Source organism: Molothrus ater, chromosome 6 (assembly GCF_012460135.2).
Source record: "Molothrus ater isolate BHLD 08-10-18 breed brown headed cowbird chromosome 6, BPBGC_Mater_1.1, whole genome shotgun sequence".
Taxonomy (NCBI): Eukaryota; Metazoa; Chordata; class Aves; order Passeriformes; family Icteridae; genus Molothrus; species Molothrus ater.
Genome location: NC_050483.2, coordinates 57,237,807 through 57,254,695, shown reverse-complemented (window position 1 = coordinate 57,254,695; position 16,889 = coordinate 57,237,807). Strand labels below are relative to the sequence as shown.

General features: G+C 50.4%; 2 protein-coding genes across 2 annotated transcripts in view; one reads left to right on the top strand and one right to left on the bottom strand.

The window, feature by feature from the left end:
• Positions 1-12,396, bottom strand: part of C6H14orf39 (chromosome 6 C14orf39 homolog) — a 36,324-nt gene extending 23,928 nt beyond the window's left edge. The window contains exons 1-5 of the mRNA XM_036384283.1: positions 12,182-12,396; positions 4,288-4,518; positions 4,131-4,246; positions 1,300-1,350; positions 919-975 (exon numbers count right to left, since the gene is read on the bottom strand). Coding sequence (XP_036240176.1) covers positions 919-975; positions 1,300-1,350; positions 4,131-4,246; positions 4,288-4,518; positions 12,182-12,396 — 670 coding nt within the window. The remainder of the gene's footprint in view (positions 1-918; positions 976-1,299; positions 1,351-4,130; positions 4,247-4,287; positions 4,519-12,181) is intronic.
• Positions 12,301-14,779, top strand: SIX6 (SIX homeobox 6). The gene is made up of 2 exons (XM_036384363.2): positions 12,301-12,966; positions 14,037-14,779. The coding sequence occupies exons 1-2, from the start codon at positions 12,395-12,397 to the stop codon at positions 14,203-14,205; spliced, it is 741 nt and encodes a 246-aa protein (XP_036240256.1). The 5' UTR covers positions 12,301-12,394; the 3' UTR covers positions 14,206-14,779.
• The last annotated feature ends 2,110 nt before the right edge of the window (positions 14,780-16,889 follow it).

The window sequence follows — 16,889 nt, the reverse complement described above, 5'->3', positions numbered from 1 at the left end:
GTGCCAGATTTAGTGTTACAGATGTTTTCATGTTTAAGGTGCTTCAATTTAATTGTGATAATCTTCTTAATGAATAAGTACTTGGACATATCAGTGAAGATTATTAGAAATGTTACAATCAAAAAGAACACCAATTAGACCAGAATTTTCTCTTCTGCTTTTTTTTTTTTTTTTTATGGAGGTTATGTGCTTGAATATCTACCTATGAAGTACCAGAGGTGAGCACAGATGTTCTCAGATTGTTTGTGGTGGAGAAACTATTCTTCAGACTTCATGAAGTGATTCCACATAGCAGCATGGTTAAAAAAATCAGTCCAGACATAAGTCCATAGTATTGTGTTGTCTGGAAGCCCTGGGACAGAGCAAATTTGATGCAGAGCAAGACTTTCTCTTTGGGTTTACTGTTTTGAATTTCAAATAAAGTAACCAGCTGCTTGATTGCAAAAAAAGAAGAACAAGGCTTGAGTACGTAGTAGCAACTGAGAGAAGTTTCATTATTTCAAGAAAACAGAAAGAGAGAAGATGCAGTGAGGCAGAGGTCCAAATCTGGAAAGAACAAAAAACATGAAGAAAGAAAGGGAGGCAAGTGGCAGATGTATTGAGCAAGCACAGCTGAATCAAAGGGCTGCCAGTGACTGTGAGGAGCTGCAGAGTCAGAGCAGGAAATGGCGCAGCATGAAACTGCCTGTCCATGAGGCAGCTGAGCAGCCTCGGCTAAAAGTGTTGAGCAAAAGCAAAGTCTGCTGGGGAGAATGAGCAAGTATTGATGGCTAAAGACGAGGCAGGGTGAGAGCAGGACACGGGACAGCTTCCATTGTTTATCCTGCTTCCGTCCCCGAGACACAGAGCATGTCCCAGGATTAAAGAAACAAAATCGGTGTTCAGCATCCAGTAAAATGATCATTTATCACTACTCACAATTTATCTGATGATCCACATGTTCCTTAGCGCTGCGATTCTTTTCTATCTGGGAAGCTTAAGAAGAAAATTAACCCTTCGTTATATACATGTATACGAGTGGAGTTGTGAAACAAACATGCTGTGCAGCATTAATTGCGCAAACTCTGATTAACAACTATTTTAGCAAAATACCTAAATAGAAATTTTCCTATTAAATACCTGTCAGGACTCCTCTCCACAACTATATTAATCCCAGCTAATATTATGTAGCCAAAGAACAAAAGCTTAATATTATACATTTATTTGAAGTTAATAAAACTGTTTAAAGCAGAAAATAAAGCTGACTGTATGCAGTGCATAAGTAATTGTTAATAAAAAATGTATGATATAATGACTTACCAAACTCGACCAGAATTTTGTCCAAGCTGATCGAAACCTTGCCATTCATTTCTTAAACTTCAAAAGAAAAATGCAATTCAAGGATTTACACAGTCAAAAGCCTTGTTGACACAATAAACAAGTCAAAATTGCAAGACAATACCACACATTGTAACATAAAAGGGAGAAAAGTAGTTTTAACTGCATTTGAATTACTATCTAGTGGAACCAAATGTCTCACTAATGGTGGTAAGGGATTTGTAAGAGTCGAAACCACACTTAGGGAAAAAGAACATTTATAATTTAGGTAAAGCGTTGCTCCTGGAGCAGTTCTGTTTGAGAGGTTTAATGTTCTCAGAAGGCAATGAAGAATGCAAGGAGAGATGTTTGTGTACAAGATGTGTAGCCCGTACTCCAGCTGGTTACCAAGCCTTTGGACTGCAGTGATGCTGATGGAAAAGCTCCTTCAGCATCCTGCACACTCCTCCTGTGCCCACACTCCACCACGTCCATTTAAATCAAAGGTGTGGGAATGCTAGGTGTGATTAAAACAGAATTCTCACTAAATGGAAAACGGACTGCTATAAATCCTTTCTTCTGTTTGTACCGTGCTGCTACGCGCAGAAATTCAGTTTTTGGAGCTGGGGGATGAAGGCGATCTCTAAAAGGGCTGCAAACACCGTTCATCAGGACGCTCCGGCCACAGCGCGTTAGCTCAGGTGCATTAACAGCGAGCGAAGTTGGCCGGGCTTTAATTGTCCCACCGTGGCTTCCCCATCACACCGCGAGAGGAGCAAAGCCACGGCAAATCGGTGCTGAGGATGAGACCCTAATCCGGGATCAAGTGGAATAGAAAACAACTGCAGAATTGGACTAAAGTGGCATTAAGGCTCCATCCTGCAGCACTGGGGCGGCGGGAGCAGGAGGGGGCGGAGGCAGCGTTTAAACGCCGTGTGTTTGACAGAAATGAATTTGTCTCATAGTTGAGGGGGGATCAGAACACCTAATCCGAGGGACTGGATTAGCACAGGCTGCGATAAAAACTCCGAGAAAGAGATAATAGTTTTACCAAATGTATTTAAAGGATTGAAATTCTAGTGCCTGAAAACACTTAAGGTAGCACATAAAAAAAAGTCTTCTGAAAATACGATGAAAAATATTAGGAAATACTACCTCAAGCCACAGATCAAGGCAGAATATTTTTGCTTTCACATCATGTGAAAAAAAAAAGTGAAAAAAAAAAGTGAAAAAAAAAGTAATTTCTTACTATTAAAAATAGTTTGGAGCATGAATTAAAAAGGTGTTCTCAAGAAACAGTTTAATAGTGTTTATTAGCTGGTTTTCTGAAACTTCCCATACAAACTGTAAGATATTGGGGTAAAGAAATTTTATTTATTGTTTTATAAACAGCAACACAAAGTTCATCAATAGAGCAGACTGTATAGCTGTATATTATTAAGATAGAGACTACTGTATTATCACAAAAATACAAATAATTTTACTTTTTGATTTTCGTAGAGTACTAATGTTTTTGTAGAGAGAACTAAAGTGTTTGTTTTCTTTTACTGTAGTTTTAGAATAAGATTTATAAAAAGGGTAAAGTTGCAGAAAATAGCGCTTCTGAAAGCACAAATATGTAAAATATTTATTTTTCTGGTATTGTTAAAAAGAAGTAGTGTAACTGCGAATGTCAAATGCTACTCTGTGCTGTGAATTATGAGGATACAGGTGTCACTAGTAGAAAACGCTGAGAAATTCAATGGCACTGGTGATACACATGGTGTTTGCAGACTTTAAAAACAGTAGGTAACACCAGTCTGCAACAAACTTTTGAAATCTGATGTCTTCCAGGATATGACTATAGCAAAGACTGATTCTTGGACATACTGCAGAAAAGCAGCATCAAACCATCAGCCAACTCAGGATGTTGGCTAATTCAGAGGAAATTCTCCTATGTGGCTGAATTTTTTGTTAAAGATAAATGTGTAATACACGCAACTGGTTAAATCAGCTTCAGACTGCATCTGTTCTTTCTAATGGGGCTATTCAGAATGCTGCCAGGAGAAAAGTATTATTATGCATTTTGCATTTTTGCACGGCATTAATGTAATTACACGGAATTCAATCACGGCAATAAAGTTTTATCTATTAGAAGATTGTATTTGCTGCAGAACCCACAAGCAAACTGCCTGATGTGGTCTCAAGGCATTTTAGCACTAACATTAATAATGGCACTTCTCAGTAACTCATCTAGCAACAGCCAGGCTCTTCATTAAAAGGTGGAAAATGCCCATAACCTGTGAGGTAAATATCTTCCTTAAAATCCACATCTCGGTTCTTCCAGTTGTAAACTGTGTAGCAGTATTAATTCCAGCTGGCTTTATATTAATAATTTTCATTTTAGGGAGGCTCTTTTGAGAGCAAACCTTTGCTTCTCCAGTGTACTGTTTATGACTGTAAAGGGACTGGTTGTTTGAATCTTCTTGAAATTTAGAAGAGCTTACATTTCGTGACTTTTTATCTCTGTTGATAAAATAAAATAAAAATGTGCCTCTCTTCGTGTTGTTTATGCTCCTTTGCCCTTCTTTTACCACACTGTTTTAGGAAACCCTGGAGAAGACCTGAACCCCTTGAGGAGACCTCAACCAAGAACCCATTGGATTGCCACAATTTACTTAGTCAGGACATACCAAACAAAAGGCTTTCACTGCAGATGATTCCCTAAAGTCTTGGGGTTTAAAAATTAAAACTGTTTTTCTTAAAAGAGAAAAAAATGGGGGAAACCCCCATCCTGTGGGACGCCACAGGGGCTGCGGAGGAGCGCCACAAAATGGCGGCGTGAGAGCCGGGGCCCGAATCCCTCAGGGCGAAGGGCGCGGCCGGGGCGCTCAAGGGACCCTCTGCCTTTGGGGGTCCATCGGCACCGGGAAAGCGACCAGAACGCGGCGGCTCCGCATCGTCTCGGGCTCTGCCAGAAGGGAAAGAGCGAGGAGCCGTCCAGAGACTCACCCAAGGACGAAGGGACCAAAGCCCCCCCGCACCGCCGAACGCTGTCCCTCAGCGCAGGCCGCGCCCCGCGGGGCAGCCCCTGCGTCCCGGGGCACCTCAGCCCCGCCGAAAGGCGCCGAGAGGGCGGCAGGTGCCACCACCTGCCCGCCGCCCTCCGGGCCGGGCCGGCGGGAGCCGGGGTAGCCGGGCAAACCCGAAGCAGCTTCGGCCGTCGGGAGAAGGGGCTGAGCCCTTTCACCCAGCGGAATAACCGGGCGGGTTTATCGCCAGCGGCCGCGGCGCTCCGCTCCCCCAGGGACACATCGGCGGGGCGCCTGTGCCCCTCAAAGCACCCTTTTGCCTGAACAGTGGGACTTAGGAGGGAAAGAGCAACATTTCTGAGGGCTTCGGGCGAAAAGCGATGAGGATGCTCCATCTACCGGGGGCAGCGCGCAGGTGGGCGGCGGCCGGGCGGGGAGAGGAGGCAGCGCCGCTAGAACGGGACATCGTCTGGAATCCTGCTGAGGGTTATTTACACACATACACGCTCTGGGATGTGGCACAAAAATAGGGAGCTGCAGAGTGTAATGTGCTTTATCCAACCCTCCAGGTCCTACTCGTGTTGCTGACCCAGCTGGTGGAAATCAGCCTAAATCCTCCTTCCCTCAATCCCTCACAGGCCCGGCCCTCAGATAGTTTTAAAAGGCATTAAAGCATCTCCCTTCTCATCCCGGAGCAGTGTTTCACACTAAGGATGCTGTGGAATGCTGCCCCTTGCCTCAACACGAGTTGTGCTCAAAAAATTGTCGTGTTTGTTTGTTTGTGGAAGTGTAGCATTACAAGGCAAAAATGCATAGTCCCGGAGTGCAAGAATCTAGAACATGATGCTTCCCTCCCCACTTGGTTAGGCATCTAAATCAATCTCAATCTAAATTGAACTACTGAGGCAGAAGATGGATTTAAGATTATCAGTCAGCAAAGGAAAATAAATTTGGGGTAGGGTACAAACTGGAGGGGAAAAAACAATCAGCCGATGAAAGAAGAATGGATAGAGAAACAGGACTGAAGAGACAGACACACAGAAAACTCTCTCTGCCAACTGCAGCCCAGGTGTCAGTCAGGTGCGATGCTGCTTTCAGAACACTCAGCTCAAACAACAAGAAATGCAGCTTCAAAGAGAAATAGTTGAGCTACCTGGCTTCTGGTCAGCCATAAGGAAGGGAAATAAAAAAGAGAGGGATATGGAAAGTGGTGTGTTCTTTTGGAAGGAAGAGGTCTGCGGCCTCTGCTCTGTGGTGAGGCTCTGTCCTTTCCAGGAACATCTCCACCTATCTCCCCTCCTGTCCTGGGGAGTGAGAGCCGCCTCCTTGCCCTGCTCCCTAGGGACACTGTAATTCCTAAATGCCTCTGAAACTCTGCATTTGCCTCTCCGTCTTCCCATAACATTCGATTTCTTCCCCAAGGAGAAATGGCTTCAAAGCTTAACCTGCCTTAAGCAATTCCTTAAAGACCCTCTAAACTTCTCGAACGAACGGGAGCTTAACAGCAGAGTAGCAGGTAACTACTGATAAGATGTTCATTAACACCTCGCCGCGTCCCGGTGATTTAAGTAGTGCCGAGGGAGGCTGAGGTTCCCACAGACCCAAGGACCCAGTTCACCCGGAAGGTGGGCAGTCAGTTCAACAGGCTTTGGATAAAGCCGGCAGGGACTTCCCGGTTAATTCCTCCTATTCCTCCTAGGCCTGTTCCCAGCGGGGCTTGGCAGGGACCGGGAGCTCCTTCACCCATCTATTTATTATAAGGATTCCCAGGCCGAGGTTATCACTCTGTTCCCACAAAAAAAAAAAAAAAAAAAAAAAAAAAAAAAACAAAACAAAAAAAAAAAAAACCAAAAACCCTTCTGAAGCTGCAGAAAGGGGGATTTTTTGTGCCGCTGTTTTTTTTTTCTCCTGTTTCCCAGCAGAATCCCTCTAAAAAGTCCCCAGCTAACCCCAAAGCTGTAAACAACCACTTTCATTACCGATGGCAAGAAGGAAGGGCTCTTTCATAGTTATCATCTCTAATCAATGATGAATGGGTTGTATTGCTCTGAAAAGGAACGTAGTCAAGTCAGAGCTCAGAAAAGGCTCCCAAACTTTCTCCCCACTGCTGGCAGAACCCCAAACCCATTATCCTGTTCTCGGACGGCCCCGGTGCTGCCTCTCGTTGAGCTCCACGCCCCTCTCCTGTGCTCTGGCTGCTCCCCCCGGTCCTGATTGCCGGCGTTTCCAGCTGATGGAACCTTCCAGGACCTTCCCCGCACCGGGCACCCAGTGCCCCCAGCAGTGATCGAGTTCGGGAAGGTCTCTGGAGTCACCCGGCCAAATACCCCCAGAAGAAAGCAGGGAAATGTCGCTGTCTGATAAGAAATGGAAGATTCCTGTCCTCATGAAGCTGCTCCGAGATAAATTTTCTCCTTGAAGCAGCGCTGTAATGCTGGAGCACAGGCAGCGTGGCCCTAAACCTGTGCAGCCCCAAACCTGTTACCAAGCCCAAGGTGGTGCTTGACTCCCAAAGCTGCAGAGGAGCTCCCTCCCAAGAAAAGAGCGACCCCAATTCCTGAGCAGTCTTCAACCACAGTAAGTCACCTCCAGGAGGGGCTGGAATCCAGCTCATAGCCAGCGCCCAGGCCAGCCAGGACACAGGATTTCTCCCGGACTTGGCCCCAGAAATATTTAGACACCTCAGGGTGTCTGAGCGTAGTTCTTCATCTCCCTCAAAGCCGCGAATTGTACTCATTCCTGCTTTCCGCTAAATAAGTGTTTGCGTGATAACCCTCGTCCATATCCTGGGAGAATTTACAATATTTAAAGGAAGAGGAGAGGAGAGGAGAGGAGAGGAGAGGAGAGGAGAGGAGAGGAGAGGAGAGGAGAGGAGAGGAGAGGAGAGGAGAGGAGAGGAGAGGAGAGGAGAGGAGAGGAGAGGAGAGGAGAGGAGAGGAGAGGAGAGGAGAGGAGAGGAGAGGAGAGGAGAGGAGAGGAGAGGAGAGGAGAGGAGAGGAGAGGAGAGGAGATGTGGGACAAAAGCACGATCAATCAAAAAAACCTATTTATTTGAATACTTCTATATCTATATTCTATAATACTATCTATTTATTTGAATACTGTGATTTTGTTGCTTTTGTTGAAATTTTCAGTGAAATCCTGATGGAAGCCGATTGAAGATTGTACAGGAACATCTCAGTGTAGAAGAAGATTTGGCAGTCTGTGTATTTACCTGCAGGTGAAGGCAGCAGCCAAACAAACCTCAAAGGATTCAAAACTTTAAAACCAGATTCACAGACCCAAAAAACCTTTTATATACCCAAAAGAAAATTAAAGATTTTGGGCAATAGATACTTTCTGTCTGCAACCATGGCCTTGACCAGAGGCCTGTACAATGAGTGTCTTTTCTTACCAATCTCAAAATAATTTAGATATTTTGAGTGTTCAGTGCATCTTTATTTTAACTTCAGATATACCAGCCATGGCCTGATACTTCTTTTTTGACAAGTAACTTAAATAATACATCAAAGAACAAAGATTTAATGAATATACAGTGTGAGAGTAGAAAGTGGATGAACATCTCTCTCTGTCCAGCAGGATTTTAGGGACTCTTTGGTGCTTTCAACAGGTATCAGGAGCTTAAGTGAGTATCCAACCTGCCCACTCTCTCTAATATTAAGGAGATTACAGTTTTAAATGCAACTTCATTTTAGGAAGAAATGAAACGATTGATAGCTGTCATTTCAACAATGATGGCACCCTTAAAAATAGCAGGGCAGTGAAGAACATGGAAACACACTCAGGTCGTTTCCCCACCACGCATCCCCCACTTCAGCACCCGCGCTTGAGGTCCTCCATGAAAGCTCCGGGATGGCTCGGTGGGAAACGCTCCCGAAAACCCCGTCCCGGCTCCCCGAGGGGGGCTGACATTTCCAGTAACCTTTTCTATCCGCAGCAGCGGGCACTGTCCTCGGGCTGAGCATCCTCTGCCTGCTCGCAGGGAGCGGGGTAAGAGCCAGCGGGGGAGGACCGGGAGCCTCCCGCTCTCTCCAGCCTCGCCAGTCCCGCAGCGCTCCACGGCACCAGCCCGAGACCCATCCGAGGCCGGAAAATCCCGGCTGGTTTCCCAGATATCCGCCCCAGGGACTGCCTGCGCTCCGGTTCTCCCCGTCAGCATCCCTTAATGAACTCCCACATCTCTGACAATCCTACCGAGACTTTTATGAGAGGCTTCTCCTACCCGAGGGTATTTTTTAATACACTACTCAACGCCCATCAAGGGCTTTAAAAATGTATTCGCACCTCTGCTGCGTTTGGAAACTCTGTCTAGATAAATAATCCCCAGTGACTGAGATTCTAGGACCCAGGATAGGTGAAAAATGCTGATCCAAAGGTGTTGCTCAGCGTATTTTTGCTTTAAGGTTCTGAGGAGAAGGGAATATGTCCTATCCTGAGGCCAGAACCCCCGTGTCCAGGCAGGCCGCCGAGATGCTACAGATGTCTGGTCATACTTCTGATAAATATTTTTTCATGTACAATTTTATTTCTTGTTCTCCAGTGGGTTTGTCTCTGCAGGGTTAACTCATCACGCTACCTGCAGCAAGAGTCAAAGCTGTCACCTGAATAAAAGTAGTTATAATTGCCAGCTATCAATGTCACAAGCAGTGTTTCTATTATATGGGAAAGAAGAAAATAGGGGAAAAGGGCCGAAATGAAGAGGGCACGGCCAAGTGCCCCCCAGGCTCGGCCGCGGCTCTAGTAAGACACGGGGGCTGAGGAAGGAGCCCGGGCACCGCAGGAATCTCGGCTTTTCGGATCCGCCAGCGCGTCCCACGGGCATGGGGTCGCTCCTGGGGTCGCTGCCATCGCTCCGGGTCGCACTCCGGAGGCAAAGCCCGGCCCGGCCCGGCCCGCCTGTAGAGCTCCTGTGGAGCGGCGGGGAACCGGGGAACCTGTCATGGTGCCGGCCATGGATGAAATTCCCTGAGAGCTGGGAAAGGGATGGAGGGACCCCCTTGAAACTGATCTCTCTCGGCCCTGGTGGCACAAAGCAAGGAGCCCCAAGAACCTTTCCCAAACCGGGGCAATCCAGTCACACCGGACCGTGCCGCTTCCCAAAACCAGAACCCATAGCTCCCAGCTGGAGAGGGTACAAAACTGCTGGGGCTGGGCTGGTTTTCTGCCCTGTGTGACCCTTCAAATGGTTAACACAAGGTTCCTGGGTCCATTTCGGTGTCGCTTTTCTTTCTCTCCCTCTCCCCTCCCAGCAGTGCTGCCAGCATCGCCCCATCCGGGCCGGTTTCTGGGGAACAAAGGCTGGGGACCTGGGGGACAGCCCCTCGCCCCTGCGAGCCGCACTTAATGAGGATTCATTTCTTTAGCCTACAGTCCTGGCTTTCATTACGGAGCCTGTCTCGCTCTGTTCATGGTCATTAGGCTGCAGCCCAGGAACTCCCTCGCCAGATCATGTGCATGATTTTTAAAAAAATAGCAAAAAAATTTAAAATTACCCTTTCAGTAATATTAGCAATTATCTCCATCATCACCATCATCATCTGTCCATTCTCAATTATGCACCCCTTAACACAGACTTTCTATCCTTCCACGTCTCTCCCAGCAGAGGTTTTTCTCCAGCAGCCCCGTCCCGGGACGCTGCCGGGGGCTCGGCGGGGTGGGCTGGGGGCGGCGGGGCAGCTCCTGCCCGCGGGGACGCGCCCGGAGCCGCCGAGGTCGCCGCCCTCTCACCCGCTCGCTGGGGAAGCCCCATGCTCATACCGAGGAGCTCTGGAGGCTTTTTAAATTCCTGCCCGAAAAGGTTATTTGGGATCTTTCGTTGACTTGGTCAAATTATTGTTTTTCCCTAAGCGAGAGGACAGTGGTGGGATGGAAGGCTGGAAGAGAACTGTCGGCAATATTTATAGATTATATTCTCCTCTTCTATGATTTTTTCTTCCTTCCCCCCCCCCTTTTTTTTTCCCCTAAGCAGATCTGCAAATCAAACCTAGATGAAGGTGAAGCCGAAAAGTCACTCCTTTTATTTTTTAAGTTTCTGTGGAGTGTCTCTGAACTCGTGAGTTTTGTGTGCGCTTTTATGTCTCCCCAGCTCTGTCGGGTTTTATGAAAATGAGCAGTATTGAAAGCTTTTCCATCCCGCTAGCTGTGAGCCTCACATAAATGATGTAAATGGCTCGAAGGGTTTTTTTCAAGTGAACTGTGTAGATCTGTGAAAATAATATCAGGGTTTTCCGTCAGAATGAGCTTAGCACTGTACTGAGGCGTACCATAATCTGACCCGACACCTCCGACCATCTGCGCTATCTATCTGCCTTCTGATTTACCAAATCTTCACAAGCAAAAGACAAATTGTACTTGATACTAAAGAAAAGACGGCAAGCCTCAGTCCAGCTCCATTTCTGCAGAGAAATGATTGGAGAAAATGTAAATCTGTTTAATTTCGGTCTACAGGCAACTAGCAAAGGAGCTTTTTTAAAGAAGGGAAGAAAGGAAAACAAAAACAATAGGGGAAAAATAATAAGGGGGGGCGGGAAGAAACAATAACAAGATATCAAATTAAGAAGGGATTTTTTTGACAAGCATACTAGGAAAAAAAATACATTGCAAAGAGCAGAGGGGAGAACATATTGAACTTAATTCAAAATATATGCTGCCTTTCCGAGCATGGTCCCTAATTCCCGGGAAGAAATTACCACTGAGCAGCTATTTGTAGAATAAAGAGTGGCTTCTTGATCATCCGCCTGTTCTCTACGGAAAATAAATCGTATCCTCGCAGCTCAGAAAGAGATTTCATCCCACCCTGAGACGTCTGGAGTTGGCCCCGCTCCTTCGAAGGGGCGGCCGGGGCTCACCTCGCACCCGGCCCCGCGATCGCTCTCTCGGGGCACCGAGGGGGGAAAAAACCCAGGGGGAATGATTGCTACAAGGTGATCAATATTTCAAAAGATTCCCGAAATCTGCTTTAAGTCGCTTTCCTGACCTACAAATGACTTCTCACTCCTCGCGACTATTCTCGGCGTCTATTCAGGACCATTCAGCCGAAAACAATAAGGGTTTAAATGTTAAAAAAAAAAAAAAAAAATTAAAAAAATAGCGCTTTGGTTGAACGGGAAAGGGCGCTGGGCTCTTTGCAGATAATTCCTCGTCTTAACCAAAATGGGAAGTCACCTACAGGGGGAAAGGGGAGTTTTTCCCTAAGTCTCGGCTGTTCCTGCGGTGCTCCCGCTGCATCCATTGTCAGTGACACTCCCAGCATCACTGTCACTGTTACGCAGACAATCTTTTTATCTGATTTCTTAGCTCTGCCTTGAACCTCTCTCCGCCCGCGGGTGCGAGGAGCTCTGTGCGAGCATCACCGGGCCGGACCCCGCAGCTTTACCGGGGAGGATGTGGGGGTCCCGGCCGTCCTATCGCTGAGACCGCTCCCTCCAACCTGCCGCCAGCGCCCTGGACCGGGAGCCGCCTTTCCTCCCCTCAGCCTGCCCTGCCCGGGGCGGCCGGGCGGCTCTGCCCTGCCCGGGTCGGCGGGGCAGGGCGGCGGGGTCGCGGTGCCCGGGGAGCGGCCGCGGCGCCGCGGGGAGCGGGGCGGGGAGCGGGGCGGGCAGCGGGGCGGTGCGGGGCCTTCCGCCGTGATTGGCAGCGGCTGACAGTGAGTGGCAGCCCCGCCATGGAAACCCGGGAGCCAATCTGCCGAGCCCGCAGCAAATCAGCCGCTCCCGCAGCAGCGCGGCGGCGGCGGGGAGCTGCGCTTGTGCCTTTTCTGGTTTCATTTTTTTCTTCTTCTCTTTTCCTCTTTTTTTTTTTTTTTTCCCTTCACTCCCTCCCCCCCGCCCGCCCTCCCTCCCCGCTCCATCCTCCTCCGCCTCGCCCCTGCCCACCGCCCCCAGTCGCCGGAGCTGCCGAGCGGTCCCCATCGCCTCTCCGCCCTCCGCCGTCCCCCCCGCGGCAGCTCCGCCGGCACCGGCGGAGGCAGCAGCGGAGCGAGGGGCGGCCCGGGGCCGCTGCCCCTTCCCCGCCGCGGGGCTGTGCGCGGTGGCGGCGGGCATCGCCGAGGGTGCGCGGAGCGCGGAGCGGAGCCCGGCGCCGCCTCCATGTTCCAGCTGCCCATCCTCAATTTCAGCCCGCAGCAGGTGGCCGGGGTATGCGAGACCCTGGAGGAGAGCGGGGACATCGAGCGCCTGGGGCGCTTCCTCTGGTCCCTGCCCGTGGCCCCCGCGGCCTGCGAGGCGCTCAACAAGAACGAGTCGGTGCTGAGAGCCCGGGCCATCGTGGCCTTCCACACGGGGAACTACCGGGAGCTCTACCACATCCTGGAGAACCACAAGTTCACCAAGGAGTCCCACGCCAAACTGCAAGCCCTCTGGCTGGAAGCGCACTACCAGGAGGCGGAGAAGCTGCGGGGCCGACCCCTGGGGCCGGTGGACAAGTACCGGGTGAGGAAGAAGTTCCCGCTGCCGCGCACCATCTGGGACGGCGAGCAGAAGACACATTGCTTCAAGGAGCGGACGAGGCATTTGCTGCGGGAGTGGTACCTGCAGGACCCTTACCCCAACCCCAGCAAAAAGCGGGAACTGGCTCAGGCCACGGGACTTACCCCCACGCAAGTGGGCAACTGGTTCAAAAACCGCAGGCAAAGGGACAGGGCAGCAGCCGCTAAGAACAGGTAAGGTGCCGCCCGTCCCGTCGGGACCGGAGCCTGCGGGGAGGCCGTGCGGGACTGCCGGCGGAGGATGGGGGAAAGGATCCCGGGAGAGTTCTCCCCGGGAAATGCAGCGAGATAAAGCAGGAGTAGCGGGAAAATATTAAGGCTTTTTAATTACTTCGATTTAATAGGGGAGGATCCCCGCCCTGGGCTCCCTCTTGGCTGCCCTGTGGGGGAGCGGGAAAGGGGACGCCTGGAGTCACCGGCTGGAGCTGGTGGCACAAGGGCCATGTTCAGGGGCTGAGCGGAGACAAAGCCCTTCCAAAGTTTTGCCCGGACATATAAATACTGGTTTGAGATATGTCCATCCTGAGAAGAGCCAGCCATGCCCTCTGCGGGCCCTGCCACAGCCGCCGTGCCCTGCTCCTCCACCGGAGCCATCTGGGAACATTCCTTGGGATATTGTTCTTGTTTCTATTATATATATAAATATATATAATAGAAATACACCATGAAAATAGATATATAATTTTAAAATATGTGTGTTACGGAACAAAATCACGGCTCTAAATGAGCAGTGTTATCCCAGCACTAGTGACACAAGCAGGTGCCCCGGCAAGCAGGGGAGGGAGCAGAGTTCCCCCTTTATCTCCTGCCCAGGATCCCGGGGTGGGGAAAACTCCCCTTGTCATCCTTCAGCCGGGCTGTCACACGTCGGGGACGTGGGTGCTGTCACCCGGAGCCCTTTTTTATGGGCTAAGGGAAGATGTAAGGCCTACTGGACGGGAGACACCGCCCGGGAGCTGCTGCAGGGCATTACTGACCCCTAAGATGAGGCCCGCTTTGGGGGCAGGCTGCGGAGGAGGGGGACAACTTTCCCCTGGGTGTGCCAGCCGAGGAGCAGGGCTGACCCTGGGGTGGGCACCCTGTTTTTCAGACAGAGCTGAGGAACCGGGTGCCCACCCAGCTCCTCCTCTCTCCTATCGCTGGTATAAGCCGTGAGAGCCGGGGAAGCGGTCGGGGCAGCCCCCGGGGGGACACGGGGGGTGCGGAGGGTGGGCGGTGATGCTGTGTGTGCCGGTTCCTTGCAGGCTACAGCAGCAGGTCCTAACGCAGGGCTCGGTGCGCTCGCTGCAAGCGGAGGAGGAGAGCGGCGGGGAGGCGGTGGGGGCCGCCTCCAGCCCCGCAGCCAGCCTCTCCAGCAAAGCGGCCACCTCCGCCATCTCCATCACATCCAGCGACAGTGAATGTGACATCTGACACCACCGCCATGGCAGAGCGGGCAGAGAGGGAGGCCCGGCTCAGCGGTGCCTCGGACGCGGCCGGAGCAGCGGGGCTGGCGGTGCCGAACGCGGGGTACGGGGCGCTCCCCGCCCGCGCCTCCCTCCCAGCCCCGCCGCAGACTGCATTAAAAAACGTCATTAAAATCGTTGTCGCCTTTATTTCGAAAGATTTGCAGAATTGATGCCTAAAAAGAAGTAATTAAAGAAAGCCCAGAAAACGTAAAAAAAAAAAAAAAAATCATCAAGAAACCGAATGCCAAGTTGCAAAATGTCTGAGCCCCCGCCCTTATCCCGCGGGGTTGTTTCATGTTGAAAAGACGCTGTTCTTTTGGTTGGGTTTTGCTTTACTTTAAAGGGTTTTATATATATATATATATATAATGTTTATTTACTTATTTAAGGGATTGCTATGGTAGATTTTTTTTCTATTATTATTATTAATTATTATTATTTTTGGCTTGTTCTCTATGTGCACAGGTGACTTGTAGAGCATGTGCAGGACGAAACTGTATGAAGCAGCCTAAAACCATAATAAAATATTTGGTGAACGACCCTCGCATCTGCTTTGAAATGACGGTGTCGGTCTCAAGCCCGCCAGTTTACGCAGAGCAGATCTCCGAGGCCACGGGTATTTCAGCAGCAGCTCGGCAGGAACCGAACTGGCCGGTCCCCGGGACCGGAGCTGATGTTTTTGCCAGGCAGGGAGCTGGGAGGAGCCGGGATGAGGCGAGAGGAGCGGGAGCGGGGCTGGCGGGGGATGCGGGTGCCCGAGGAAGGGAAGGAGGCGGCATCGCCGCTGCTTCCTCTCTCCCAAGGGCTGAAGCGCTGGGGATTATCGGAGGCGAATTTTCTGAGAGGAACGAGGGGAAGAAAAAGAAAAAAAATAATAATATTACGGAGAGGAATGGTTGGGGCACAGCCCCGCCGGGGAAACTAAGCTTCCTCCCTCACCTGGCAAAGGCGAGGAGAAGATGGAGAATTAACAGTTCTCCATACCAGTGAAAGGCCAAAACGGGGAGCTAAATTACCCCAAATCGTGACCTCTGCGATGTGCCCGTGGCTGTCCCCACCATCCGCCTCCCTCGCTTTGTTTTGCGGCGGTTTTGCTGGAGGAGACCAAACGCCAGGTCCAAGGAGCGTGCTAAGCTTTTTTCCCCAGCAGAAGGATTTTATATTATACAATTTGACATTGATCTTTAAATCGCCTGAGCTGTGCTTTTTTTGTCTTCTCGGTCTCATCGCGTTTACTTCCCTGTCCTCAGAGAGATGCCTCCCCGGTAAGCTGATTGCTTGGCTCGATTTATTTAGCAGCCGAAGCCTGGCACTGGGGGAAGCCGGGCAGCGCTGGCAGCGGGAGATGCCCCGGCCCCTGCTCGGCTCCGGCTGCCTGCAAGGGGCAGGGACATTTCAGCTCCGTGATGGTTTAATTCAGCCCTGCTGCCTTTTGTCGGGAGGGATATTCCCGTCTAGGCAGTGACTTCTGCCCCTCTGTTTAAGTTTGAATTTAAAACCTGAATTCAAAGCGTCTACAGCCCCCATGCCTAAAGCTGCGTTCTGTCCTCAAATGCATGTGCCTTGGTTTTCCCTACAGATTATTCCAGGGATGGGGCGGGTAGCAGGAATTTTTAAACTGTTTTTTCAAGACAATTTACAGGCAGCTCTTTCCCTGGTGGACAGGAAAATAATCTGCATTTTAGGAGTGCGGGAGGGTCGGATCGCAGGGCGGGGAGCGGGGCAGAGTAGGGGTCTCCACCTGAATTTGGGGTACCCACCTACAGGAGGGTCAGGAGAGCACTGTGCACCCCAAACCCTGAGGTTTGTTGCCTCCTGAACCCCACTGGATTCAAGCCGTGCAAGAAGAGCCCGGCTGTGCTGCTTAAGCGTCAAACGAGGTTGGGGTTTTACTTTGGGTTTGGGGTTCGCTGATGGGCAGCGCTTCCCACCCATGAGATTGTTTTGGGAACAAAAGCGGTGCTCGCCCTCAAAACGGAATCTGCTGAAATACATCGTGTTCTTTCTTTATTTCTTTTCTTCCCCGGGAAATCGGTGAATTGGATTCAATTTCTCCATCGGCTTCTGCGGGCAGAGTAGCAGCGCTTATTGTGGCGAATTAAAGATATAAAGAGAGCAGAGAGCACATGTGCTCAGCGTCTGGTAACGCGGGATTTCTTTGCAACTAAAAAACACCTGGAATTTGTTCAATAGGCAGCGGGGACGATATTGTTTCTTTCGACAGAGGCTTTGAGCGTCGTGAAGGATGCGGCATCTCCCAAGCGGGCAGTGGAGGGACCCTCCCGCGGGTGCTGGCGGCAAGAGCACAAATCAACCTTCGGGAAGAGCGTCCGAGGCGGGGAAAGCAGCACGGGGCCCCCGTGGGAAGAGCAGCCCCGCTGCCCGGCCTTGCTTGTTGTGGGAGAACGGGAGAACCGAGCATGTCCCAGCTCCGCTTCTTCCCCGCCGGGGCCGGGGCCGTGGGGCTGTGCCCGCGCCTTCAGTTCGACCAACAAGACCCAAAATAAAAACCCGCAGTTTCCCCACCCCGTCCTCTCATTTGCTATTTTTTTTTCCCAACTGCCTTTCCCTTTCCCTTCCCTTATTGAAAGTGAATGTCTTTCCCCCAGGTTTTTCAGGAATTTTTTTCCCCCCCTAAAGATCAGCCCA

Excerpts from the sequence above, each read along its gene's own strand:
- SIX6 (XM_036384363.2), top strand. The coding sequence starts at position 12,395 with ATGTTCCAGCTGCCCATCCTCAATTTCAGCCCGCAGCAGGTGGCCGGG. Across the intron at positions 12,967-14,036 it reads GCAGCAGCCGCTAAGAACAG|GCTACAGCAGCAGGTCCTAA; the intron begins GTAAGGTGCCGC and ends GGTTCCTTGCAG.